Here is a 26,932-nt window from a genome sequence, read left to right on the forward strand (position 1 = left end):
ACTTGAAAAGGAGCGGTTGGTGGGATAGGTGCAGTACGATAAAGATTCTGTGATCTCGAGCTCGGCATATTAAAAAACCAAAGCTTACAATTCAGACCGATTCACCATAAATCGAAATAAAATTGATGAAGAAAATAAAACCTATCCTTACCTCACTTTTCTGTGATGATTCCTGAGCACTTAATGCATCAGAAATTGTTCTTGAGACGGCTGAGGAGAGCGGTCTTGTCAAGTTTTGTCTTGCACCAAAACATCAAAACATTGGACCACGAGCCCGCGGCATGAATTTCATGTGCTTGCGGTTATATTATTAAATCGCAAAAGTGCGATTTATAAATCGCAAGATTACAAACTTTGCGATTTATAAATCGCAAGGTTATCAACTTTGCGATTTATAAATCGCAAGATGACGAACTTTGCGATTTATAAATCGCAAAGTTGGTAACCTTGCGATTTATAAATCGCAAAGTTCGTCATCTTGCGATTTATAAATCGCAAAGTTGGTAACTTTGCCATTTATAAATCGCGAAGTTCGTAACCTTGCGATTTATAAATCGCAAGGTTACTTCAATATGTTATTTATAAATAACACAAAATATAGGGGAAAAGTACTTAAATAATATTTTTACACTTGGCGCCCCATACAGGCAAACATGATTATTAACCACCTTATAAAAAAAACAACATCTGCCATAAATTTCCTATCCTCTAAAGATAACAAACGAAGTTTACGAAGCCTAACCATGAAATATTCCTCGTCACTTTTAAGAATAAATTTTGTTGCCCTTCTTTGAATTGACTCTATACGACTAATGTTACCCTTTGTATAAGGATTCCACAGTCCATGAAACATCCAATTCGACTGATGAGCCGCCGAGCCGTCGAGCCACTCAAGGATACACCTTACACTAGTCCTTTAAACATCCAATTGACTGATGAGCCGCCGAGCCGTCGGGCCGCTCAAAGATATACCTTACTCGCCCTTTGAACAACCAGTTTGACTCTGACGAGCCACTGAAGAATTACGGCTTTAAAAATGGCCCTGTATTCTATAGTTGCTCCACACGGCTTCAAGGTTTTTATTTAAAACCGATGGCGTTGTCAAGGCAGCAGACACAGCGAAGTGAAACTAACTGATTCTCACAATCGGAAAGTGTTTTCATGAGTGCGGTGAGTGTGGTTCGAAACAAAACGTAAAAGAATGAAATAAGATGTAACGAACTCGACCAAAGCAAAAATATTTCTAAGTGATATCGGCAAATAATTAGAACTAAACATTAATCATGCTTAAAATAGTATCGTATAAACTCTTGTTCTTAGGCCATCGTAGCTTTATTAGGAAAATAACACAAACAGCGGTGATAAACATTGTATTCCAACGCATTTTTATAAAACTTGACGTTTCGTATGCTAGTCAACACACATTTTCAAAAGTGACCGTTACAATTTTTAAAAACTATATATATATCGTAAACAATAGGGGTCTGGAACCTAGACTGAGAAAAATGATCTGCAGCAGTACGTGTCTAGACATAATGAAAAGTAATAGCTAAAACAGCAATAACTTCTCACTACTAATATTTACATTAAGGGAAGGCTTTAGCTCTTGAATGAACAAAGTCTCTTTAACTTTACAGTGAAAGTCAGTTTTTCCGGACGCTAAAATGTCAAAGTGATCCTATTTAATGTCGTGGCCAGTGGTTTTCACATGATCAGCAATGGCTGATGAATGGTCACTTTTAGATAGGGCCTTGAAATGTTCTGTTTTTCTGTCGTGGAGTCTTCGTTTTGTTTTGCCAATGTAGAATTCATCGCAGTTCCAGCAGACAGCTTTATAGACGACCTTGGACCTCTGAGATCGGTTCAAGCGATCTTTGTATGGAAAAAAGGAGTTGATGCGGCGTGTGTTTTGGAATATGATCTTGAGATTGACGAAAGAGTAGAAATTGTATACGCAGGATTTCAGACGTTTCGTGACTTGGTTACTGTGAAGACCTAAGTAGGGTAACACGATTAAGATATCTTTTTTGGGGACTGTAGCTTGAACAGGGTTATTTGATTTGTTTTTATTTTTGTTCAATACATCGTTAATGTTGAACGTGATAACGCCTTGAGGGTAACCATTTTGCAACAGGAGCTTTCTCAGATCTTTAATAGCGGCCTGTAATAAAGATGGCGAGGAGCAAATTCGGAAGCATCGATAGGTGAGAGTGCGGATGAGGTCGATTTTGTACTTGCGAGGTGTGAATGAATCCCACTTGGTGTAAAGGCCTGTGAATGTCTTCTTCCGGTAGACAGATGTAGAGAAAGTGTTGTCAGGGCAGCGTTTGAGAAGGATGTCTAAAAATGGAATCTTATTGTCTTCTTCGAATTCAAGAGTAAACTTAATGCTATCGTGTCGACTATTTAGAAAACTTAAAAACTTATTAGCATTGTCCTTGCTGTCAAACATGGTGAAGGTGTCATCGACATATCTGAACCAAAGTGAAGGACAGAATCTGCTGTTCATCAACCATTTTTCTTCAAAGTGGCACATGAAAATGTTAGCCAAAACAGGGCCTAAAAGGTGAACCCATGGCTACACCATCAATCTGATCGTAGTATTGGCCATCAAATATAAAATGACTCTTCTTAGTGGCAAACTGCAAAAGATCTTTCAAAACAGAACGAGGTAATTGCGGAGGATCAGGGAGAGAGTACAATCTGTATTGTTTCATCAAGCGGCACGTTTGTAAAAAGAGAAGTGACATCCAAAGAACACATTATTCCGTTGTTATGTTTGTAAGTTTTGGCCCAATCTGCAAAGCTAAATGAATCTTTAACCGTGTGTTGGTTGGTGGAAAGTGGTTGAAGTATGCCAACGAGATAGGAAGCAAGATTGTAATTGTAGGTGTTCACAGAGGAAACGATAGGGCGGAAAGGGCATCCAGTCTTGTGAACCTTTGGCAGACCGTATAAAACACCAGGAGAAGATCCACTGGGTAGAATCTTGTGGAAAGTTACGTCATCAATAATTCCGTCTTTTTTGATTTTGCGAAGATATGCAGAAAGGCTCTCTTCTTTTGCAGTCATAAATAGTTGAAATGCAAACATTCTTCGTTAACAGGAACGTCATAATAGTTTCTTACGTGGATAAAAATAATTATAATAAAAAACAATTATAATAAAATTATTTAGCACTTATAGACCATAAAATTCATACTCCCAATAAAAATATTGGCAAGACCGTTTTATCAGTACCTGTACAACTGTTTCAACGTCATTTTCAAAACTCTTATCCGTTTTATGCGTTTCCTCTAGGTAGTTTCTTTTCTGAAATATCATTTAATTTGTAATTTTACTTGAAAATTCTAATACTGTTTTGAAGTAAGTTACATGAAAAGGCAGACCGAAGTAACCTATTGTCCAATCTAGTTTTAGAAACATTTTTCAACAACTTCTAAGCTATGTTACAAAAAAACGAACTAAAGCTAAATGAGCTGTACATCCAGCAAATATAAGACATAGCATTTTACCCCTCGTCATACCAAAGGACAGTTCGTACTCTGCTTGAGCGCCTTAGTTCTCTTCCCCCTTCGTGTGCATGTTCAGATGGACGAACTACTGTTCTGTTAACAGCATCAACGTTTTCTGCTAATGTAGAGAACCCGGTCGCCGGCAGACGCCTTGTTCGGCGTGAACTTAAAAGCAATCGACCAACTGCAACCAATAAAGCAGAATGTTCATCAGCAGATAGCTCTTCGGTATCCAACCTGTCCTCAGTTGCCCTCAGGTTAACGTGACACATGATGTCTTGGAAAGGGACACTTTGTAGGGCAGAGTGCAGAGAAAAGTTGACTTCTGGCACGTCCAACTTTGGATATATTTAAAGAAAAGCAGTTTTATATCTTTTCCCCGATCATCGTCGTAACTAACTGGTCTCTTATAATCCTGGCTTCCACGAGTTTCTGTGTGAGTTAAACAAACGAGATTTCCAACAAGATATCCAGATTTCCGCGATCTGTCCAGCACTGCATAGTCATCAAACAAAGAAACCATTGACGCGTTGGTTGGCACAGTTTCCTCAACAGTTTGGTACTCTTGCCTCTGACGTACTCTCGTTAATCTGTCATGAGAAAGACTGGGATCTTGATTAAGTTGCGCGACCAGTTTCGACTTATAAAGCGTTTGATTCCCTCCAGGAACAGTCACACAGCTACTGATTGGCGATTCGGACACTCCCTCTGCGTTTACCTCTGCATTTAAAACATTCTCGTTAAATGTAGACATCGTCGTTTGTGCCAAAGCCTTGTTTCTGGAATTCCAGTGTCAGTTTCATCAGTTGGCATTGGATCCGCCTCATCTTCATCTTCCACTCCTTCGTCGTCTACACTGAGCATTCAGTTCCCAGCATACTTGAATGGTTTATAAAACCAAGAAGCGCTATCATCGTCATTGTCATCAGCACTAATTGGGCAACCTCCGCTACCTCCATCATCCTCGTCATCATTTTCTCCATCCCCCACTATGTTCAGTGTTCTCTGGTCCCATTCCTACTTCCACGGCCAGTTTTCGAGCCAAATGAATACCCTCTTTCCAAGCCTGTACTTGCGCTCCATGTGCAGGGTAATCTGTCAAAGACGCTGAAAACTCTTCTGGAGGATACTGAGAATTCCAAATACATTCTTGTTTAGGATGTGGCTTTGCGAAGTCAGGTGCGTCAGGATCAGTCTTCATCTGTTCCAAACGGATCACTGATGTGGGAAACGTTTGATTGCAATTCACCGTAGTGGTAATTGTGGTGGTTTCCGACCCATTGCCCATTATTCAGCGAGATCGAACTAAGAGTTTTGATCAGAGTGTCTGTTTAAGCAGAAACAGGCCACATATTTACTGCTGTCAACTGCTGTCAAAAATATCGGGGATTAGGGGCGCGCACTCAAGGTTTTTGACTCCGCGAGAGGTCAACAGGTCGTTTCAGCGCTCTGGTCTTTAAGATCTGAACTTACGTGGTAAGTTTTCAACGATCCTAAGTGGCTACAAGGTACTTTGATACTCTTTAGCATAATAGCGAATTAAACTAGGGATTAATTTCGTTTCGAATTGTCTTACCTGTGTAGCACTGTTATCTGAGAGCCATATGATGATGCCAAAGGTCGCCGGCGTATTGCAGGTAGAATAAATGTTCCTGTAAATGCCACGTTGAAAGCTGACAAGTCCCAAGCGAAAGCAATCAAACGCTTGCTAATCCAAAAGAAGATCCAAGTTGTGTTCACTTCGATGGACGATAACAACGCAGAATAGCTGGAAAATAAATACCGTAGCACGGATGATTTGGTGGACTTTGTTCTGGATCCAGGGGTTCTGCACTGTTGTGCAAGTGGTTAATGTTTAAGTTGAGATTTCAAGAACGGAATTCAATGCGAGCCGACTATCCAATATTAAAACAACAGCACGAACCATTTTTTAACCGCAGATCTTCCTATTTTTAAATTCCTGCTTACCAGAATTTTCTTATGCCAGAAATCCTGAAAATGTGCGACCCCATTCTAGTAACTCTACTAAAAATGTAACTCCATTATAGTCAATCCAGTCCTGAAAATGCGACCCCATCCAGCGGCACATCCCCATTAGAGTCTTGTAAGGAAGTATCCCCCCCCCCCCCCACCCCCGGGCAAACATTAAAGGCGTTTTTAAGCCAAAAACCTTATACCTCGCTATTTTACCCTAAATGAAAGCTAACCAACCTTAAATCACTTCTTCGGGTTAATCATTTGTAGTTAAACTAATTTCTAAAATTATTACATGGGATACCTAACGCAGACCACGTCTAAAATTGTCAAAATTCGCTTGAGTGAGATTTTCATCGTACCTGTCACGGAGCTCTTGGCTTTACACATGGATGTCTATTTTTGTTTTCCGCCTAAAGGTAATCGGAAAAGCTCGCACGGACTTTCCAACATACATACCAATTCCCTTCTTCGAATCACTGCGTTCTCAGACTGAATTCGCAAAAAAAAGTGATCTCGTCAGCTGCTCTAAAGGCTAGCAACCTAAGTTTCCTTTGAAATCGATTTTGTCGGCCAAGCGAGATAGAACAGAGCGATGAACGCGAAATGTTAAACCTCTTGCCTTCATTTCCGTTCCCGACGTAAATAAATGTGACTAAAATTGCTTTTATTAAATGTTAGCACATACAAATAAGGTTGATCAGGAAAACGCTTGAATTCGGTGAACGTGGTAAGAATACTAAAACGTCACAGGAAGGTAAAGATAAAGAAAAAACTGCTTTTATACTGAAGTTATATAATACCTTCAGTCTTTCTGGATTTTGTGATAATTATGCGCGCTTGACCTGAAGGTAAAGGTCAAAACCTAATTTGATACATGATGACAACAACATAATACAAGTCCCAGTTCAAAACGGAATTGTTGACAAGGTTCCCGGAGAGGAGTTAATGCCCACACGCACCACAGCGTGACAGAGAGTCGCGCAATTTGCCGACCGAAATAGTATATAGTTGGTGCGAGAAGCGTAAGCCGCGCGGAGAATGGGGAGGGGCGCTGTGAAAACATCGAAGGTGTTCATCGAGGATCGAGCATAGGCATTTATGGAACAGCGGTCGAAGAGTGCAGCACGTCTTGTAAGCTACATGTTTTACCAATACAGAAACAAACCCAAACATTCATTTAAGGTAACCTTAGGCCTAAAAACTCTTGTTTAGGTCTAATTAGGCCTAAGGTTCGCTTTAATGAATGTTTAGGTTTGTTTCTGTATTGGTATAACATGTAGCTAACAAGACGTGCTACGCTCTTCGACCGCTGTTCCATAAACGCTGAGCTTGTGCTCGATCCTCGACAACGGCTCAATCAACGCCGGTGGTTAATTTGCCTCTCGCGCCAACAATACCGCCATCTACGCAGGCTACTCAGTTGGTTGAACATCGAACCATCGAACCACTGTAGGGTAAAGGTCGAGGGATCAAAAACGGACCAACACTCAGGGTCTTTAAAATAACTGAGGAGAAAGTGCGGCCTTGGTAATGACATCTGCAAATGGTTAGACTCTCTAGTCTTCTCGGATAATGAAGATAAACCCTAGGCCCCGACTCACAACCCTTCAATGCTCATAACCTTGAGGGACGAAAACACACACACTATCGGTGAAGAGTAGGGCATGGAAGTTCCCGGTGTTGTGGTTTGACCTATATGGGATATTTATCTAGTTGAACCCCTTGCATAGGGTATTGTGATTAGGCGTATCCAAGTAAAGCATTAAAGAAACCACAAACGTTTGCATCGACTATGATAGATCATTGAAAGCGTCAAGAGATAATTTGTCTCTTAACGATTGTTTAGAGACCGGCGATAACTATATACCGCACATGTTGGTAAAATTTCGATTTAACACCTTGTCGGTCTCGCCGCGGACATTGAGGAAAGTTTCCTAAGGGTTTAGCATTACACAACGAGATAGTGACATGCTCCGTTTCCTGAAACAAACGTTTTCGTGTTGGTTGCATTCCAATAGACTCATCGAAACCCGAGAACACAAATTGTTTTTGTCTAAAGCGGGCTGTCCAAATCGGTTTATTTTTTTATAAACTAACAGTAATCAAGGATTAGTGACATGCCTTCGATTCCTGTTTTGTCGTCGACGAGGTATTTGAAAGTAGTTGTATATTTTGGGGAGAATCGCTTTGTATCCTTTTTTAGTATTTGTTAAGTAATGAAGGTATCACACAATAAGTATTTTGAAAGAAAAACTGAAATACATGTGTTCTAGTGTAATATCAGTTTTGTGAGATATTAGTAGTCTTTCTTGCTGGATAGCCAAACAGCGTGACTCCCCAGCGTGTCATTACAGCTCAAGGTATTGATCCAGATATTAACCCCGTCCAAAAGAATATCACATGATATCGAGGTTGTTTGTGTCAGAACAAGATGGTGTCCAAACGCTGAAATCGTATGGCATTACGATCGATACGCTAGGGACATCCCGCGAGACTAAAATAATTAGAATGCGTTCTCCTCGAACGCAATTAGCAGGGATGGTCCATGGACCAGGAGTTCATGTTTTTGTTTTCGTAAGAATAAACGCCTGGGAGATCATTCAACCCTTCTAGCTTGTCAAGGAAATGAATGAGTGTCTTGTCTTCAAGCGCTGGAGCACAAATTGGAGCAAATCAAATCAAATGTTGGTTTTTGAAGAGAGGAATATCCGGAGTACCCAGGGAAAAAACCTCTTGGAGCAGAATAAAGAGCTAACAAATTCTCAACCCACATATGACGCATTGGTGGGGAGCGAGCACTCTCCAATACGCCAGCTCTGCTTTCATGGATTTCATATTACTTCCCTCGAGAATTGAAAAAAGCAGAAGCAAAGACAACCTAAACTGACGCCAAGCAAAACAGAAGCGACAAGATGAAAACTCTGCTGGCAGGGTAATGAGGACTTTGCCCAGTTATACAAAGTCTGTATAGAAACATACGTATGGCAGTCTTTTCACGCGAGGAATTCTGAGATGTCTCATCGCAAAAATCAAAATTCCCTCATACTTAGAGCTCTGTCGTTCTCAGGCGCCGGGGCTGCTCGTTAAAGGATGCCCCAATCGTACTAAAGAATAATGAGGAAATATTGTTTGATAAAATTTATTTGTACATTTTCATCAAAAATGTTGTATCTAAAAACATTAGATTTCAGAATCGCTAAATTTCACGGGCGCCAAAATCTGTGACGCGTTTGGGTTTCCCATTTATTCCAACACAAAGAGATTGTGCATCAAAATAATAGGGCAACCATAACACGTCACAATTATTGGAGAGGGTGCCCACCGGGAATTTGAAAACAAAAAAATAAGCGATTCTCAACTTCATTCACTTAACTCGAAAATTTTCAAACAAATTTGTTTTTAAAGCATCGTTTCCTGTGCGTTTAAGTTATCCTTTTTTTGGGGGGTGGGGGGAGGTTCCCTCGAGCAAAGAGGATCAAAGGCCGAGACAGAAGACGCAACTGCAATGCTCTCACTTTCGAACAAATCCATGCGCTTTGCGTTCGACTACAGTCTACAGAGGGAGATAGCGAAGAGAAAATTAAGTTAACGAAGAAATAGTTAACAGTGCGTAAATTCACACTAAACTTCATTATTTTGTCCCTCATTTATTTTTTCCCCGTTGAATTTGATAAATACATTTCAAATGTAGTCTACGTTAGTTTCATTCTTTGCTAGACCAATGTCTTCTAATTAAGTGCGTAGTGTAAGTTGTGAAACTATTTGCTAATGTCCCGAGTGAACCTGTGCATCATACAAGAAAGGCTCCGGCCTCTGGTCTACAAAGGCTTTGGTCTGATGATGGACACGCCCTCTCTGAACGGCATTATCAATTGCTCCACCCTTAGGTCATTCTTCACCATTTGGTTAAATTCGTGCAAGGCTTGCCTTCGCAAGTCTCCTTCATCGTACAAAAGCGCACACAAGGAGTTGTCAGCCATGATAAATCCTGTAGGTGTCAGCATGTCCAGAGCGAGTTTGTAGTAAAGGACGTATTGCTCCTTGGACGCGTCCATAAACACAATATCGAACTTCTCGCCTGCGGTTTTCAGATCACTCATAATGTTTACCGCGTCTCCAACCTGTGTATTGATAACAAATAGCAGCAATCGTTAGATTTTCAGAATTATACGTATGGACGTATGTGTCCTTTCCTGCGAGCAGCATTTAGTTTTGAGAATTTCGAGAGATCGGGAAACGCTAGATGAAACGTACAAGCAGAAACTGTCCCCTCTCGCAAGCGAGGAGCTTGCTTGCAGTTCACTAATTCGAGTACGGCCCGCTAATCTGCTGGATCAATTGCATTTATTTTGATCTCAGTTCATAAAGATTCTCCCTCTGAAAACCATGTGCCAAAGAAAGGATGTAATCGAAATCTGCAATCTTCGAGTAATAGATTTGTTTTGCTTTCAGAAGCGTACATTTCATGTTCAGTCAAATCGAGCATAGTGGAGAGAGAGTGTTCGGTCGCTTTCAATCGCCATAGTGATTGGCATGCACGACATTTGGGAGAAATCCTGCTTCGGCGTCAGATTCTCTCCTTGTTTTGGTTGAAATATTCTTGTTGTACGTTACGTAACATCGCGTTTTTCAAGGGGAAATAACCTCGAGAGATTGGCTTAAAACGGTCCTTCAGTTTTGTTGGCTTGTGACAACAATAAGTAAATAATAATAAGAAGGGATAATCAAGCTAACAATCAAGTGTCCAATAAAGCAGAGGCTAGATTTAATCCAGGGGGTAGATCTTATAACTCTGGGCCTGGTTGTTTAAAAGCCGATCAACGCTAATCCCAGAATAAAAATTAACCAAGGAGTTTATTTCTCTACTGATATTCTTCAAACTTTAACGTACAAAAACACAATCTTGAAAAACAACAATAAGCAAAAGAAACTTTCACCAAAAAGTTGAAAACATGAAACCAAAGTTTACGCTAATCATGGATTAAGTTAACCTGCTTTCAAAAAACCGGGCCCCAGCTAAATATTTCAACTCAGGGTCTTTTAGCACAACGCCCCAATCATTCGGTACCCTTGCCTCGAATAATAGTCTAGTTATGAACTACAATAATTGCAGTTTTAAACTTCCATCTCTCGTTTCCTTAAATTTAAGAAGGCTGTCGCATCTCGAGCTTTTTTAAAACTAAAAATCAGCTTTTGGATGGACCTTTGACACGGCGACTTAAGTCTTGCTTTCAGTTCAGTTCAGTTTATTTGTTTTGCCACTTTACACATACCACATATTATGCAAAATAATGAAGCAAGGAGACACAAAAAAGGCAGTGCTTATAAACATGTGCCTCCACATGATAAATAACAAATTACTAGAGATTTGTAACGGCGAACCGAATAACTTAGAACAACAGTACTGAACTTGTTTATAACCGTAACACTTGTGACATTTTGTTGAAGTGTCGCAGTCCACCTAAGGGACATAATATCGATGCCATTATTAATTCTCAATGTACTGGGAGATACCATCCTCATAACGGCGATTTGGCCTTGGCAAACCCTTTAACCTACCCTGCGAGCAGAGTCTCTTTCGATCTTCCTAGATAATTCGGGAAGAGGAAAGTAGACTCTGCTCGCAGCCTCCACATTTCGCATTGAGCATGCGTTAAAAATTTAAACGTATTCGGTGTCAGTCATGCGTGACCTGCAGCCACAAAAGCACAAAACGAAAACAAACAGTCGGGATATTTTCCAACAACTTTGGCAAACACACAACAATCAAGGAATCATTTCATTGGAAACTCAAGATAGTCCATACTCTTAAAATGCCATTTCATTTTTTTACTGAAAAATTTATAGGTTTCTGTCACACGAGTTTCTGTAACCGACACACATAGGAAAAACTCATGGGAATTCTAACAGTTAAAATTGCCACGCTGTCGTAAATTTCAAAATATTGATGACGCGTGGCGATTGATCATGCGCAAAAATTAAAAAAACAGGTTTGACAAGTCGAAACTGGACTGACTCATCCAATTCTTTGGATGAGCGGCAAATCAAAGAATGTGGAGGCGGCGAGCAAAGTCTACTTTCCTCTTCCCGACTTATCTAGGAAGATCGAAAGAGACTCTGCTCGCAGGGTACCTTTAACCGGGTAGACTGTGTTAAACGCAGACTGAGGGGTGGGGGGACACTGTTTTGAAGTCCTTTAAACAATGGGACTTTCAAACGAAAGAGGCGGTAAATGTCGTGATGAGATTTATTTTTTCGATGGTGAGTCGGGAATACTCGGAAAGAGTAGGAGCTTTCAGATTTTCCTCGAGTACCTCCGAGTCACCATCCATGCATGGGACTTTATTTCAACCCACGAATTTGTATACTCAAGACTCATGGTCTGCAACATAAGTTTTTCACTGACTGTTTACAAGGTAGATCATATGGTTCTGTTGGCGTAATTCTTTCTATCGTATTATGCCCTCGCTTAGTACGACTGAAGTGACTAACTGATTGCCCTAAAGAACTGCTAAGAGTCTCCATGCCAGTTACACAACTGTTGTTGCCTTTTCCTATTAATCAGTTACCTTGAGAGCCAACTTGTTGGATTGAGATGAAGTCCGAAACAGGTGATCAGCAACTGAAGCAATTTTCGGGTCAAATTCAATAGTAACCACCTCACCGCTGTCCGGAAGCCCTTCGGCAAAGGCCATGGCTGACATTCCTGTGAATGTACCTACGTCAAGGACTCGTTTAGCATTTGACAGTTGTGCCATCATCTTCAGAAACTGAGATTCCAATTGGCCGACCATACAAGGAGAAAACAATTCTTTTTCTTCGGTCACGAGCGCAATCTTCTGGATGTCTGAACTTGGAACTTCTGTCATCTTCACGGCGTAATCTTCCACACCTGCGAAACGAAAGCCAGCTGTAATAGACCGTATTCATAAATGGCGGCCAAGAAATTATTCTCTTGTCCTTGTGTTAATCATCCTCACTAGCCACACTTCGGAGCAAAGATTCTTTTGAATTTTGTTCGTGCTAGCGAGGCCAGTAAGGATAATTAGCATAAAGACAGAAGAATAATTTACTTAGCCGCCATTTATGAATACGGTCTATAAGTGAGCGGTTTGGACAGTCACGTTTACACGAGTTGACTTAAGGTTTTTTTCATAGGTTCAAGGTGTCATGGTATTCAATGTTCTTCAGATTTTGTCAATATTTATGCTGTGAGAATGAATTTGCATCATTTTAATGCTCCCTGAATGTTGTTCTCATTCCAAAAATGTATTCTTTTGTTTCCGTTATTTTATTTACGCTAGGTTCTCAAAGCAAAAACAGCTAATCCTATTCTAAAGGCTTAAGCTACCGTGTTAGCGATTGTTGATGTGTTGCGTTTTCAATTTCAGTGTTATCTTCCACAAAAGTAGTTGAAAATCACCGGTGTTTCTGACGGGGCATTTAGACAAAGCATGGTATTAAATCAAAACACGTCAAAAATTTGAAATGCAGCCGAATATACGTAACAAACGTTAAACCATTAAAATTTAGTAGAAATTGTGAGGACTAAACCGATATTTTCTGCCATTTATCCGCATAGTTCTCACAAAAGAAAGGGCTTCATGATATAACAGACCTTTAGCGTTACTTGAAATGAAATGTCCCATGACCCTCTTGCCACCGGAAAAACAGTAATGCTTTGTTATAACATGAGAAGCTTTCTCGAAAATGTCTACCATACTAAATTAGCGAATCCTAATTAACCAATAATAACATTTATTTGCTGTCCCAAACTACGCGAAGGAACCAAATTGCAGGTTTTGTGGAGATTGTCATCACGTAAGGACAATTCAAAATTTTTAATCCGCTATGCCATTGTTTTATCTTCATATAACATGTGCACTTTTTTCATGTAAAATGACGGTTTGAATACAATAATGCGTATTTAAATTTTGAGTTGATATTTTGGATTCCGATTTCGCCGTCGTTGTTTAAGAAAGCGCACGTGGTAAACAAATAACGAACAAAGTCAGAAGCTGAAATATCTTCGGTATCATCGCATTGCTACAATATTTTACAACTTCTCCGAAGTAAACCTTTTAATTTAACTGTTACTCTCATGAATTACCTGGATGGTGAAGCTCGTTGTGTTCAAAGGGAGGCGGGTTTGGCGTATCTTCAGCTTTCTCGAACGCCACATGGTAAGGTAAACCCTTTGTTCTTTTCTTCTGCACTTCCTCTATCCACTCAGAGTAAGACATTGGTCCTTCGAATTCGTCAAATGCGCTGTCGTGTCTTCCAATCCGTGCCCTCGGAAGCTTGTTATCTCCACTGCCAATAATCGAAGGGTCTTCCAATCCAACATCTCTACAGTGTGCGTCGACTCCCAAGCCCCTTCTGGGGTACCCTTGGCAGATGCGATGATACTCTTTGAGGCGCTTTGCCAGGAGCTCATAGGGCATGTGATTTATGTAACCGCATTTTCCAAGGCCCTTAGGAACAGGGGCTGCAAGATTTCCTCCTCGTTTTTCCATCATTTTCTTCTGTGCATCCCAGATTCGATGCTTGTCTTCCATGATTGGGTGCCACAAAGACAACTCTAAATCGCTCAGCAACTTTAAGATCCGACTCAACTCATTTTCCGTAATCCATCCTTCACAAAAGGAAAGGTACGCCCCAAAACCCATTCCTGTGGCTACAGCGTGACCGTGAAGCATCCCAGAAGGTAGTTCGTACCCAGGGCTCCACGTGTGACCATACGCGTGCGGTCGGCACTGGTGTGTTTCCCACAAGTTACCGTATTCTGATTTCACATAACTTAATATAGGAAAATAAAGAAAGGAAAGCCATCAGAGTTTAACATACCGAGTACGAAGTATTGTTATTAAATAACACTGAAAAGCCCACGGTCTGGCCAATCCCTTACGCATGCACACAGATCGGCATAGCACCTGAGAAGCGGTAGCCATGCCCAATGTTTCTGCCTCGTCAGGCCTCATCAGCATGGCATAAGAGTCGGGCATCCAGCGACCGAAGTCGTACACGGACATTCTTACTCCTCTCAAAATGCCAGTGCCTCACGATACATGAACACTCTGCAACCAAGCTTGGCTGGAAGCCCGGCGCAAGATATTTCTCCCACGGTACGAGTATGAAGAGGTGGAGGAACCAAAAAACTCGGATCAGTGTGCCACGTAAATTTAAAGGCACGAACAATTAAAAAGGTGACCTAACGTAACAAAAGCCCGCCGGGCTTGACAGGTGTCAATTTGAGTCTCGTTGCCTTTGATCGTTCCTTGGTAACCTCTCCATTTTTTGTCTTTGAGATCTTATCCATAAAAATATGTTATTTTTCTTTTTTTTTTTAAGTAACACTTGGTTTTCGCGTTTCTGTTCCCACTGCAAACCTTTTAACCTTTTTTCCTACTTACCCTTCCAGAGCTTTTCCGACTGTGAGATCACAAACACGTCCAAAAGCCTCGTGATCTATTCCAAACTCATGTTCCATTTCAGTGCCAAATTTGGTCCATACAAGATCCACAGATGCCTGTTCTAGCAAACTAAACAGCTCCTCATCTTTGACCACTGCCATTTTAACGATTTCAGCAATGCCATGTCGAATCCATCCATGATGTAGCGTACGGAAAAAGGATCTGTCAACTATCGTAAGGACGGGAGGATGATAGGCTCCGTACAGGTTTTTGTAGCCAAATCCATCACAGCAAGTACGTGGGGATGGACCAGCGTCTATTCCAGACACGATGCTTGTGCACAGCATAACATAAGGGGTGTTACGGTGGTACAACGCTGTGGCGAAACCGGCCACATCTGTAATGACTCCTCCACCAACTACAAGGACTGGCTCATTTCTAGCGACACTGATCTCTTTCAGTGCCACTAAGATATTTTCCACTGTAGAAATATCTTTGTTGGTTTCATTACCAGGAAACACCAGCTTTTTCAGTTCGATTCCATGTTTGTCAAAGTAGGCCTGAAATGCGCTGCCGTAAAGGTGCTGGACTTTGTCATCAATGACGGCTACGCATCTGATTATTGAAAGAAATGGATAATTAACATATCTGGAAACAGCTGCATCTAATAAACTTTCCTCTGACAAAAATGCAACCCACCGATAAAAATAAACATCCAAGTAGATGACAGAGTTTGTTAATTTTTTTTGTGGCAAGACAAAAATAAGATTAAAATCCTGGAAGGAATATTATTCAAAATTCATTGTATTCGGAAAAATTAGGGCAGGTATAATTGAGAGAATGGAAAATTTCCTTTTTCATGCAAACGCATTAATTAACAAACAACCCCAATTTTTTTCATCACATTATGATAAAATTAACGTGGCGCTAAAGCATTCATTTGGTGGAAAAAACAGGAAACAAACCAAGCATTTTGATTGGTCAATTATTAAAGAAACTTACAGACAACCAATCAAATGCGAACTTTGGATGGCGCAAAATTTGGATACGTTATTCTTGATACGTGATAAGCGTGTGCTGCTTCTGCATAATCATAATAAGTTTCTAATTTTTTTCATGTATATCATTAATTAATAAGTAATCACATGACTTTTCTTGTGCAATTTGGCATAATTAAGCACTCGTGAATTGCATCCTACGGGCTCGTGTAATTTTGTTCGTCTTTAAAAGAAAATACTCGAAGTTATTTATTCTAAATTGACTGGAAATCACTTGATTACCTATACTCGTCCCAAATAAATTTACGTACCTTCCCAGGGGATGGTAAATATTTCTGAGCTCATTATTTGCGGGGTCCAGCACATCATTGACGATCTTGATAGTCGTTGTCAAAGTGAGGCTCATTGTACTTTCGATCATGGATGCATCCGGTTTGGCCAGTACATACCCTTCACAAGCACGATAGATGGAAGTGGGATAGACTGCATGGGGCTCCGCTTCTTCCAAATACTCAGCATTCTCTTCATAACATGTGGGGCCATTTATTTCTTTCAGAAAATGGCGCACATTGATGGTACCGAAACTGCTTGCGCTCAGTTTTTGCAAAACCAAGTTCCAATGTTGGGTTGCGCCAGCATCAATTGTGTAATGAGACCTGTGTTCGAATAAAAGTTCCCACAGTAGTGATGCAAAAACTAGAGGAAATCACGTGGGTTAATAACAAAGAAGGCCAAGCGATAAATCAAACAAAACCCAAACAATAATTTGAATGTGACATGTAGTGTGACTTGAGACAAAATTATACGAGTGTGACAGTGCATAACTACCTTTTTACATGAGAGACAAGTTTGGCCGAGCAGATATGTTGATAGTTGGTCCCGTCGTTTCATTAGAGGATTAAACTGAAGGACGCATCTGAGATGCATTTGGACAGGTTATGCGTCTATTGTAAAAAATCGAAGACTATTGCTCTTCAAGTTACACTGAGAATTTCCCAATTTAAGATGTGTTATCGCAAACATATCTTTTTTTATTATTTTAGTTCATAAAAATAAAATAGTTGAGTTGTCCACGCCCTGAGCAACTCCGTTACGACTTTCCATATAATTTATTGCGCAGTAACAAGCCATTTTTTTCTTCAGCTTTTGTCGGTGGCATCACCTAACGAAAATGTCTAATGTGCTAATCGTTAGCGAGACAGGCTGCAAAAAATCATGGCCATTTTAATACACTCCAATCAACTAGCCTCGCAAGTTGAATTAAATTCCGTTACAAGTTGTGAGCGACTACGAGAGTAAAACTCTACTGAATGTGCCTGCGGATAAGTAGTGCATTAACCGCCGACAAGACGAAAACAAAAGAAGTAAGAGAATAGCTTACCTTGCTGCTAAAATTGCTAACTGTTGTAAAACCGCCACAGTTGGTTGATTATAGAAAAACTTCAGCTGTTTGATGATTGCAAGCGAGTCGAGATCACCTCTGAATGATTTTGCCAGCTCTTTGGAAAACACCGCCAGGCGAGACGTACGAATCAGAAAATCGCTGACGATGGGGTCGGCGAAGATCCTTCGTGCGAGTTCGGAAGGCTCCTTTAAGTTATCCGACAAACCATCCAAAAGCGTCCAAGGCAATTCCTTCAGATACTTCAAAGTGTCCTCAAAAGTTTTCTACAGAACGAAAACCGGAAGGTAAAAGTTTTCGCAAATTACGATGTTAAAGCTGTATTCGTTTAATTGCCATGAGAACTTTATTGCTTTCCAAAATTTAAAATAGATAACGTTGCTAATCTATCTCCAAGTATTCTCCCAGTCAAATATGACTGAACTCCGAAAGCGAAAATTTAGTTAATTTAAGCGCAGGCGGGACCTCTAGTCTATTTTCGTTATGAAAGAAGACTAGACATTTAGGCCAAAAATTTGGTTTTATCAACGGATTTGATAATGTAAATTGGCCACCGTACAGAGATTCTAAAACCTGACGTTTCGAGCGTTAGCCCTTCGTCAGAGCGAATCAAGGGATTATGGGTTACGTGTAGTTTTTATAGTAGAGTAGGAGCTACGCTATTGGTGGTAACATGGCAACGTGAAAAATAGGAATATATTAGTTAAATGAAAAGCGTTCGTTAATACCGTGAGGATTAAGGGTGCCGATTTGAAAGATGAATTTTTGTTCCAGATTCTTGCGGCTTTCCGTCGTACCTAGATGTAGGGAAAGACCGCAGATAGCCATGTGTTTTTTGGAGTGGTTAGGCAGATTAAAATGGCGAGCGACTGGCTTAGATGCATCCTTGTCATTTTTCTCAACATCGCGAAGGTGTTCGCAGAATCGGTCACCTAGTCGTCTACCTGTCTCACCAATGTATAATTTATTGCATAACGTACAGGTTATGCAATAAATGACATTTGCGGAGGTACACGTGAAACGATCGGTGATCTTAACAGATCGCTTAGGTCCCGATATTTTGCTAGTGTTAACAATGAAAAGACAAGTTTTGCATCGTGAGCGCGCGCATTTGAAAGTGCCGGGTTGCTCGTTAGTTTTGAGCGCGCTTCTGACTAAAAAGTTGCCTACGTTTTTGTCGCGTTTGAATGAAATAAGTGGAGGTTGCGAAAAGATTCTACCAGTCTCGGGATCATTTTGGAGTAATTTAAAATTACGAAGAATGATGCTTTTGACTGCGTGATTATGAGGATGGAAAGTGAGGGTGAATGGAATTCTGTCATTCTTATCTTTTTGTGACGTTTGTAGTGATGACTGTCGATCAAATTGTTGGGCGCGATGATGGCCCGCTTTGACCGCAGAGACAGGATAGCCACGTTTTTCGAAGAACTGGCACATCTCCTCTGATTTGCTGGAAAAATCGTCACATCCATCACATGTCAAGAACTCCATTCCTTATTCTCAATTTCTTAGACTTCGGCGTCTATGTAGTGATGACTCCGATTTTTCCAGCAAATCAGAGGAGATGTGCCAGTTCTTCGAAAAACGTGGCTATCCTGTCTCTGCGGTCAAAGCGGGCCATCATCGCGCCCAACAATTTGATCGACAGTCATCACTACAAACGTCACAAAAAGATAAGAATGACAGAATTCCATTCACCCTCACTTTCCATCCTCATAATCACGCAGTCAAAAGCATCATTCTTCGTAATTTTAAATTACTCCAAAATGATCCCGAGACTGGTAGAATCTTTTCGCAACCTCCACTTATTTCATTCAAACGCGACAAAAACGTAGGCAACTTTTTAGTCAGAAGCGCGCTCAAAACTAACGAGCAACCCGGCACTTTCAAATGCGCGCGCTCACGATGCAAAACTTGTCTTTTCATTGTTAACACTAGCAAAATATCGGGACCTAAGCGATCTGTTAAGATCACCGATCGTTTCACATGTACCTCCGCAAATGTCATTTATTGCATAACCTGTACGTTATGCAATAAATTATACATTGGTGAGACAGGTAGACGACTAGGTGACCGATTCCGCGAACACCTTCGCGATGTTGAGAAAAATGACAAGGATGCATCTAAGCCAGTCGCTCGCCATTTTAATCTGCCTAACCACTCCAAAAAACACATGGCTATCTGCGGCCTTTCCCTACATCTAGGTACGACGGAAAGCCGCAAGAATCTGGAACAAAAATTCATCTTTCAAATCGGCACCCTTAATCCTCACGGTATTAACGAACGCTTTTCATTTAACTAATATATTCCTATTTTTCACGTTGCCATGTTACCATCAATAGCGTAGCTCCTACTCTACTATAAAAACTACACGTAACCCATAATCCCTTGATTCGCTCTGACGAAGGGCTAACGCTCGAAACGTCAGCTTTTAGAATCTCTGTACGGTGGCCAATTTACATTATCAACTCCGTTGATAAAACCAAATTTTTGTATACTACTTCCCCACCGACGCAGCACCACAGTTTCTTTAGAAACTACCCCTTCATTTACTAGGCCAATTTCGTATTCTCACGTTTACACCGGATCTAGCATAAAATTGAGGCTAATGCGGGGAAAATGATTCCAGCATTAGCCTCCATTTCATTCTCCCAAGAAATGATACTGACCGATCTTTTTGCGTTTATGGGAAAATTCAAGGCGCTGGGTGAGAAGCCTGAGGCTCGAAATAGTTTCTCCTTTTTTCAAACAAATAAATATATTCTGTCCCTAGATACAGTTAGGGGAATCATATGAAGACGAAATATGGCCAGGGTATTAAGTACTTATTGTAAATTTCTCACATCACATTTTCCTCCAAAATAACGTTACCATGGCAACCATAAGAGCCTTAGAATCAAGATATATTGTCTTTTTTGAAGAAACGGGACGGTGAAATCTTCCCAATCAGTGTTACCAGATAATGTTAGAAATAGTCTCTAAAATATTTAGAATTCAACAAAATCTGTAGGCCAGTTTTTCGGAAAAATCAGTTTTTTTTAAACGTGTCTCTAATTTTTTTTTTTCACCTACAGAATTTTTTAAATTTGAAAGACAAACGTTTAAAGTTAATCTAAGCTAACATGAAAAAAATGAAAAAAAATCACCGTCCGGAAGCAGAGATATAAAAGAGTAAAAGTTGCAAAATCAGGAAAAATGAGGGAACCGCTCATTCGAGTCTCGCGCGAGTGGAGCTACAGGCGAACACAAACTGATTTAAATGACCGTTAAACCGTTTGTGTAGAATTTTCCTAGTTTTCGTGAATAGGAGATGTCTATTTATATTCCATATAGAGTGGTTTTCAATTGAGTGTCGAAAGCAATTAGTGAATTACTTTGGTTTATGATTACTTCACTCAGTGATTGGTTCAAAGTTCTCGCACCATTTTTTCAACCAATCAGAAGTGAAACCAAAACCAATCGTGGCTCGCACGTGCACATTTTCCCGCGCTTTGTGTCGGCTACGTGTAATTACTTAGAGTTTTGATTGGTTTACCGGATTGTCTCAGTCCTTTTTGATTGGTCAAAGTAATTACTTTGGTTTTGGTTTTACGACACTCAATTGAAAACTGCTCTAGAGCGGTTTTCAATTAAGTGTCGAAAGTAATTAGCGAATTGCTTTGGTTTATAATTACTTCACTGAGTGATTGGTTCAAAGTTCTCGCGCCAATTTTTCAACAGATCAGAAGTGAAACCAAAACCAATTATGGCTTGCGCGTGCACATTTTCCCGCGTTTTGTGTCGGCTACGTGTAATTACTTCGAGTTTTGATTGGTTTACTGGAGTGTCTCCGTCCTTTTTGATTCGCCAAAGTAATTACTTTGGTTTTGGTTTTACTACACTCATTTGGAAACCGCTCTATATATGAATTAGAAGAAAGGTGATTCATTTGAATCATGAGCTGACGCGAGCAGCTTACGAATTGCGTGTGAGGCGTACGCGCGCGCGCTCAGCTGAAAACCCTTTGGAGCATCCTTAAAAACGGTTTATTCGTAATTTTCATAAAACGCTGACGTGTATCATTTGCTACTTGTCCTAGAGTAGCCGACTCTGAATCGTTCGTTTCTCACTCACCTGAAATTCGCTGGCGTTGTTGTCTTGTCGATAAAATGTGATTTCCTTGGCCATAGACTTCTCATTGTGGAAGAACTTGTTATTCTCCGTGCTCAGGACTTCGGGTAGCAAACTCATTTTGAGAATTTTGGATAACTGGTGTCCAATTACTAGAGATGATTTTATCTAGGAAAATAATGTAAACACATGAAAACTAAACACCTTGAATCTTTTAAAGTGCGTCCATTTTTTTTCTTGCCTGGCCGAAACCTTACCAACCAAGGCTTGCACGAACACTTCTTTACTTGCGGTTGGTTTCTAAATAGATCTCAGTTAACAAAACCGTGTGTAGAGTCTTTTTCATTTCGGCCAACCCTAACATGTAAGGCCTGTCTACTGTCGAAAACTGCGTCGAAAAGGCAACAGCAAAGAAGTAAAGCATTTATCTACCTCAAGAAACTTACTTCTCAGAAAACCGTGGGCGTTAAATGATTGTTGAACTCGCAGGCTTAAGTTAGACCATGAGTTTAAATAATTTGCCGTTCTCAATGTTTAAACCTGCACCCCTTTTGACCTCCGTCTTCTCTGATCTCATCTCAGTGAAAGACTTTGGACTTAACAACGATGCGGAGATTTTTCTCAATCTAAATCACAGTTTTGCCCTCTATCACAACCTTGTTGATGGTAGCCCTCGCAACAACGGAGCAGGTAAACCCCATGAAGTTTAGGACACATGAAAAACGATTTCTTTTTGGACTCAGGCCCCGCCCACACGTATCCAGATATTTTTGAATTCCGGATTCGCCTTCCGTCCACACGTATCCGGTGAATTAACTAGCGAATCCGGAATTTTTTTAATACGCTCTCCAGAGCAGATATTTTTTAATCTGCTATGAACCCGGAACCGTGTGAACGCTAACCCGGAATTTTTTTTATCCTGATGATGTAACAAGATCGAGCCTAGTTCCAGTACCGTGAAATCGATTCTCAAGATGGCTGCTGAGGGCAATATTATTTCTTTATGGCGCATGCTCTGTTACCTCCGTTTCCTTCAGGAGGTGCTAGAGTGAATCCGGATACGTTTCGCATATGAGTGGACGGGCAATTTCAATAAGAACACGCTACGTGTGGATGGGAATATTTTAAATTCCGAAAGTCAAAAATATCCGGATACGTGTGGTTGGTGCGTCATTCCGTTGGGAAAACATTCCGTCCGGGTCTTTTCAAAGAAACTATGTCAGCTGTGGCAAATGCGCATTAGCAGCCAGATGGCACTAATTTGTAAAGAGTGATTATAGTTAATAGCTAATTGATGGTTAATCAACTATGGATCGATGAAATAAGAGACGCGAACCCTTCGACAGAATTTGAAATTTGACGGGCCGACATTTTCAAAAGCTCTCCGATCAACTTGCGTATGAGCGTTGGATAATTTGCACCGACCAGCGGTTAGTAAAAACTTTCCTTTTAAAATACAAATTTATGCATTCTTAAGGAAAAAAGTTGTGGGTCGACGACAACTTGGAAGGCATTTTGTAAGAAAATCTATTCGGAGAATGATAGTCAGCTTCCAATGTCATATATAGATAGAACCCCAGCCCGACTCCTTCCTACACAACCCACAACCCCTTTTGGCAGCAAGAAGGTCACGGATATGTTCTAACGTCACGATTTTAAAAATGTGTCCCGACGTTAACAATTTCTTTTGCTTGAAAATGTTTTTGGGATAAAAATAAAAGCGGAGAGACCTTTTGTTAGACAATTGTGACCTTCCTTTCTGTACTTCGTAAAGTCGATCAAGACAGTACACACCAAATTGGAACCACACCGAAAAAGAAAAAACATTCAATTCAATTCATTAGACAAAAATTCCGAGGTCGCTGATCGGATGACGAAACTTTCTTGAAAAAGCAAGATCGCAGAACGTTTCCTGTCAGTGATGCTTACTAATACAGGGACAATTTTGCGCAGCTTAAAACTAACCGGAGAAAGCTTTTGGGATAAAAATCAAAGCGGAGAGACCTTTTGTTAGACAATTGTGACCTTTCTTTCTGTACTTCGTAAAGTCGATCAAGACCGAACACACCAAATTGGAACCACACCGAAAAAGAAAAAACATTCAATTCAATTCATTAGACAAAAATTCCGAGGTCGCTGATCGGATGACGAAACTTTCCATTCAGGGTAAAAAAGTTATGACTCGATAACAACTCCACCTCGAACTTGATCGAGGACTCGAACTTAAATTCCCTTGTGCCCTTCACGGTAGATATAATTTAAGGACGGTGCCTACTATTGTTATTGCGCACACGTTCTGCGCATCTTGAGATACTCGGGTTTCCTGTCAGTGATGCTTACTAATACAGGGACAATTTTGCGCAGCTTAAAACTAACCGGAGAAAGCTTTTTACAAATATTATTCATGAATTATCTTTGGAAAATGCGTGGTTACCCCCAATTTTCTTTTTGGAATTCAATAACACTGTTAAGATCTACATTTCCTGCATAATAATAAACCGGGGCAAAAATATCTTTGAATTAGTAGGCACCGGCCTTAATCATTGCCAGGCACATAATACCGTTATGTCTGGTTCTGATCAAAGTAGCGAGATTATTTAGAGCTTATGTTTGAACCGAAGAAGGCAAATTACTGTCAATATATCTTCCATGTATTGTTGCTTGCTGTTTTGATTGTCTTCTTTTCACGGTTATTTATATGTTCGGAAGTACATGAAGTACTTGCTGTATTCATAGCTGACAGCAATCTCGTACCCAGAGTCCTCAAGCTTTTTGGCCAGCGTGCAAGCGCCTGGAGAGACTCTAGGACAATGGACTTGAACAGTTTTTTGTTTGATTGGTCCCTTGCATAACAGTGGCAGTCACGACAGAAAGTCCGTAGGTTATATGAATAAGTACCACATCGGAAACTCAAGAACCTACGTCCTCTTTTTGGAGGGAGATTCGAAATCTAAAACTAGTTTCAGTGCTGTTTGTGTTTTTTCTACCGTCGGTCCTTTTCTCTAACTTAGGTAGAGCACCACCTCAGAAATACATAAGTCACAAAAATAATAAAGCTACGGGGTATGAATTATGTCTAACAGTTTTGACTAATAAACAGCAGCCGTTTTTGCATGGGAATTTTCCTCCTGTGCTAAAACAGATTACTGTACGTTGTTGTTGCGAAAGTACCGTGGGAAAATATTCCATCAGTGTCTTTGGGGATAAATCCGCGAAGAAGGTCTTTTTGAAGTCATTCAGAAGTACGGAAACATAAGAATGTAGAAGAAGAGGACGTTTGGTGCCGTTTCCACAAATATGTGTCGATCGCGTTGCTTGCACGATGGTATTATGCAGGATGGAATGCACGCTGAAACACTAAAAATGCACTCACCGAAATCGTCAGAAGTGTCATTTCTGACTTGCTCTTACGGCAAGCCAATGGACATTTCTCCTTGAAAAGAAATTATGGCGTGTAAGACTAAAGTGTTTGTTTCTCGAACACTTTCAACCCGCCATTTTGAGTCAATCATTCATTTCCTACTGTTTACATTGCTGTTTATTGTTTTCTTTTTTCGTTTAATGCACCTATCAATGTTAAGCCCCAGGCTGGGGGGGGGGGGGGGGGTAAAAACCCAGGGGACTTTGACATTTTTATAGGAGCTAACGTCAAATTTCCCATCCCCGGGCGCCTTCGGAACATCAAATTCCTGCCGTGGAGTAACGTTTCCATTACCTTCACATTCTTGCAACACCAATGTTCTTCACTGTCAATTTCAAATTCTCTTTCAACAGCTGATGGAAATTTGTCGTGTAACACGAAACCTTTCCACTACTCACGGTACTGAAGAAAATAACATTTGGCAAAACAGCATGAACAACGTTAACTAGGTTTCGAATCAATCAATCAAGCATGCACAATGACAGAGTAGAAGATTTATTATTATATAGGAGTATCACGCAATCAAGAAAAAAAGTAGAAAGAAACATTCTCATACTTGTGAACACTCCAGCAAGGACTGATAGAAGTGATGGACCTTATTTACAAAAAGACAAGACCAGGGGCGGATCTAGGATAGAATAATGACCGGTTTCCAAAACAACGAAAACGTTTCTAGGGGGGTCTGAAGGCATGCTCCCCTGGGATTTTTTTAAATTTTAACTCCCCCTTTCCCCTTTCCCACGTCTCTGACTGACTTCAGAAGGACGGTGGAAACCGTTATGGATCCGCCCCTGAAGACGGATTCGGTTGCCTTTCTTTCACCCATGGTGTCGAGAAAAATTGGTTCTCTCTGTGTTCCAATTTGGCGGACATGTCAAATTCCCGACCATGGGGCAACGCATACGTGTCAAAATCCCTACCCAGCGGAAGGCTCACTGAGGCAGTTCCCTCCTCCCACCTTAGGGCTTAACATTGATAGGCGCATAAACTCAAGCAAGCGCAATAAGACCGGAACCCCGGAGTCTCTCCGGGCGCTCACCCGCTGACCAAAAAGCCCGAGAACCCTGGGTACGAAATTGGCCTGACAATCTATTCAAAGCTGCTCGCGCATGCATCTAGAGAACTAAGGATTGCAAACTAATTTTTTTGAATATTTAATTGACGTCATACGGCGTTTATGCGGCGCTTTGACTGCAAATGAGAAGAAATAAGTCGCTTAGAACAAGGCAGACCAGTTCAATCTCCTTTGCTATAGTCAGCAAACACCGATGCTACTTAATCGATACAAAACAAAGTAATCTGTTAGAAATTTTCAAATCTCTTTAGTCTGAAAAGGCCGGTTTACAAGTGACCTAAGAAGTACTAGAGCAAGCAACTTGTTCTATATAAGTGGAAAGCCCTTTTGGACCAACAAAAAGCAACAATGGCTAAACTTTTATTTTGATTAAAACCATTTCTTTTGTGAAAAGCAATAATAGAACGCAGCCGCAGTGTCAATGATTTAACATCTTGAAATTAAGTTGAACATTACCAAATGAAGAATGAAGTTATCGATTGCCAAATGAGAACATTTCATCACGTAAAAGAAAATTTGCATTTTATACAAAAAAATGTGGTATTTTGCGCTCTGATATAAAGTGCACAAGAGACATTGGATAAATTGCCAGTCAAGGATAGTTTTACGGACATTTGCAACAACAATTCTTATAAGCGTGTTTTAAGTTTTACCTTAATTGCAGGTTCCGTAGATGATGTCCTTGTTAAGCTCCAAGCGACGCTTCGGATGGTCACAGCACAGAATTCTATGGGCTAAAACGTTTCTCGATGACCCGAGGAGGAGTCTTACCTACTACAAAACACTTTTTATTGAGCTTGTTGCCTCAGATTTTCTATTCTCTTATTGAAAAATAAATTTTTGTCATTCTATTGTTTTCTTAACCAATTGAAATGCTAGTTCAGTGAAATTAGAGTCTCTCTTAATGAAGCATTCGATAATTTTCCTATCCCAGGGGAGTCGTAAGGATACCTTGGCTTTCTCGGGGCGCCGAATATTTATCCCTTTGAATTTTTCTATTTTCTCGTCCTTTTGCCAATAA

At 40.5% G+C, this 26,932-nt stretch overlaps 1 protein-coding gene across 2 annotated transcripts in view; it reads right to left on the reverse strand.

The window, feature by feature from the left end:
• Positions 1-9,122: 9,122 nt before the first annotated feature.
• The window catches only part of LOC138032522 (uncharacterized), a 28,343-nt gene continuing 10,533 nt past the window's right edge, over positions 9,123-26,932 (reverse strand). The window contains exons 1-8 of one of the 2 annotated variants that reach the window (XM_068880222.1): positions 26,565-26,681; positions 21,419-21,583; positions 17,285-17,571; positions 16,215-16,559; positions 14,906-15,520; positions 13,603-14,291; positions 12,062-12,384; positions 9,123-9,613 (exon numbers count right to left, since the gene is read on the reverse strand). In XM_068880222.1, coding sequence (XP_068736323.1) covers positions 9,311-9,613; positions 12,062-12,384; positions 13,603-14,291; positions 14,906-15,520; positions 16,215-16,559; positions 17,285-17,571; positions 21,419-21,535 — 2,679 coding nt within the window. In that variant the 5' untranslated portion in view covers positions 21,536-21,583; positions 26,565-26,681 and the 3' untranslated portion in view covers positions 9,123-9,310. Of the gene's footprint in view, positions 9,614-12,061; positions 12,385-13,602; positions 14,292-14,905; positions 15,521-16,214; positions 16,560-17,284; positions 17,572-21,418; positions 21,584-26,564; positions 26,682-26,932 lie in introns of those variants that run through there. The other variant, XM_068880221.1, reaches the window with a different exon arrangement.

The sequence above is a fragment of the Montipora capricornis genome, chromosome 14 (assembly GCF_036669925.1).
Source record: "Montipora capricornis isolate CH-2021 chromosome 14, ASM3666992v2, whole genome shotgun sequence".
NCBI classification, from domain to species: domain Eukaryota; kingdom Metazoa; phylum Cnidaria; class Anthozoa; order Scleractinia; family Acroporidae; genus Montipora; species Montipora capricornis.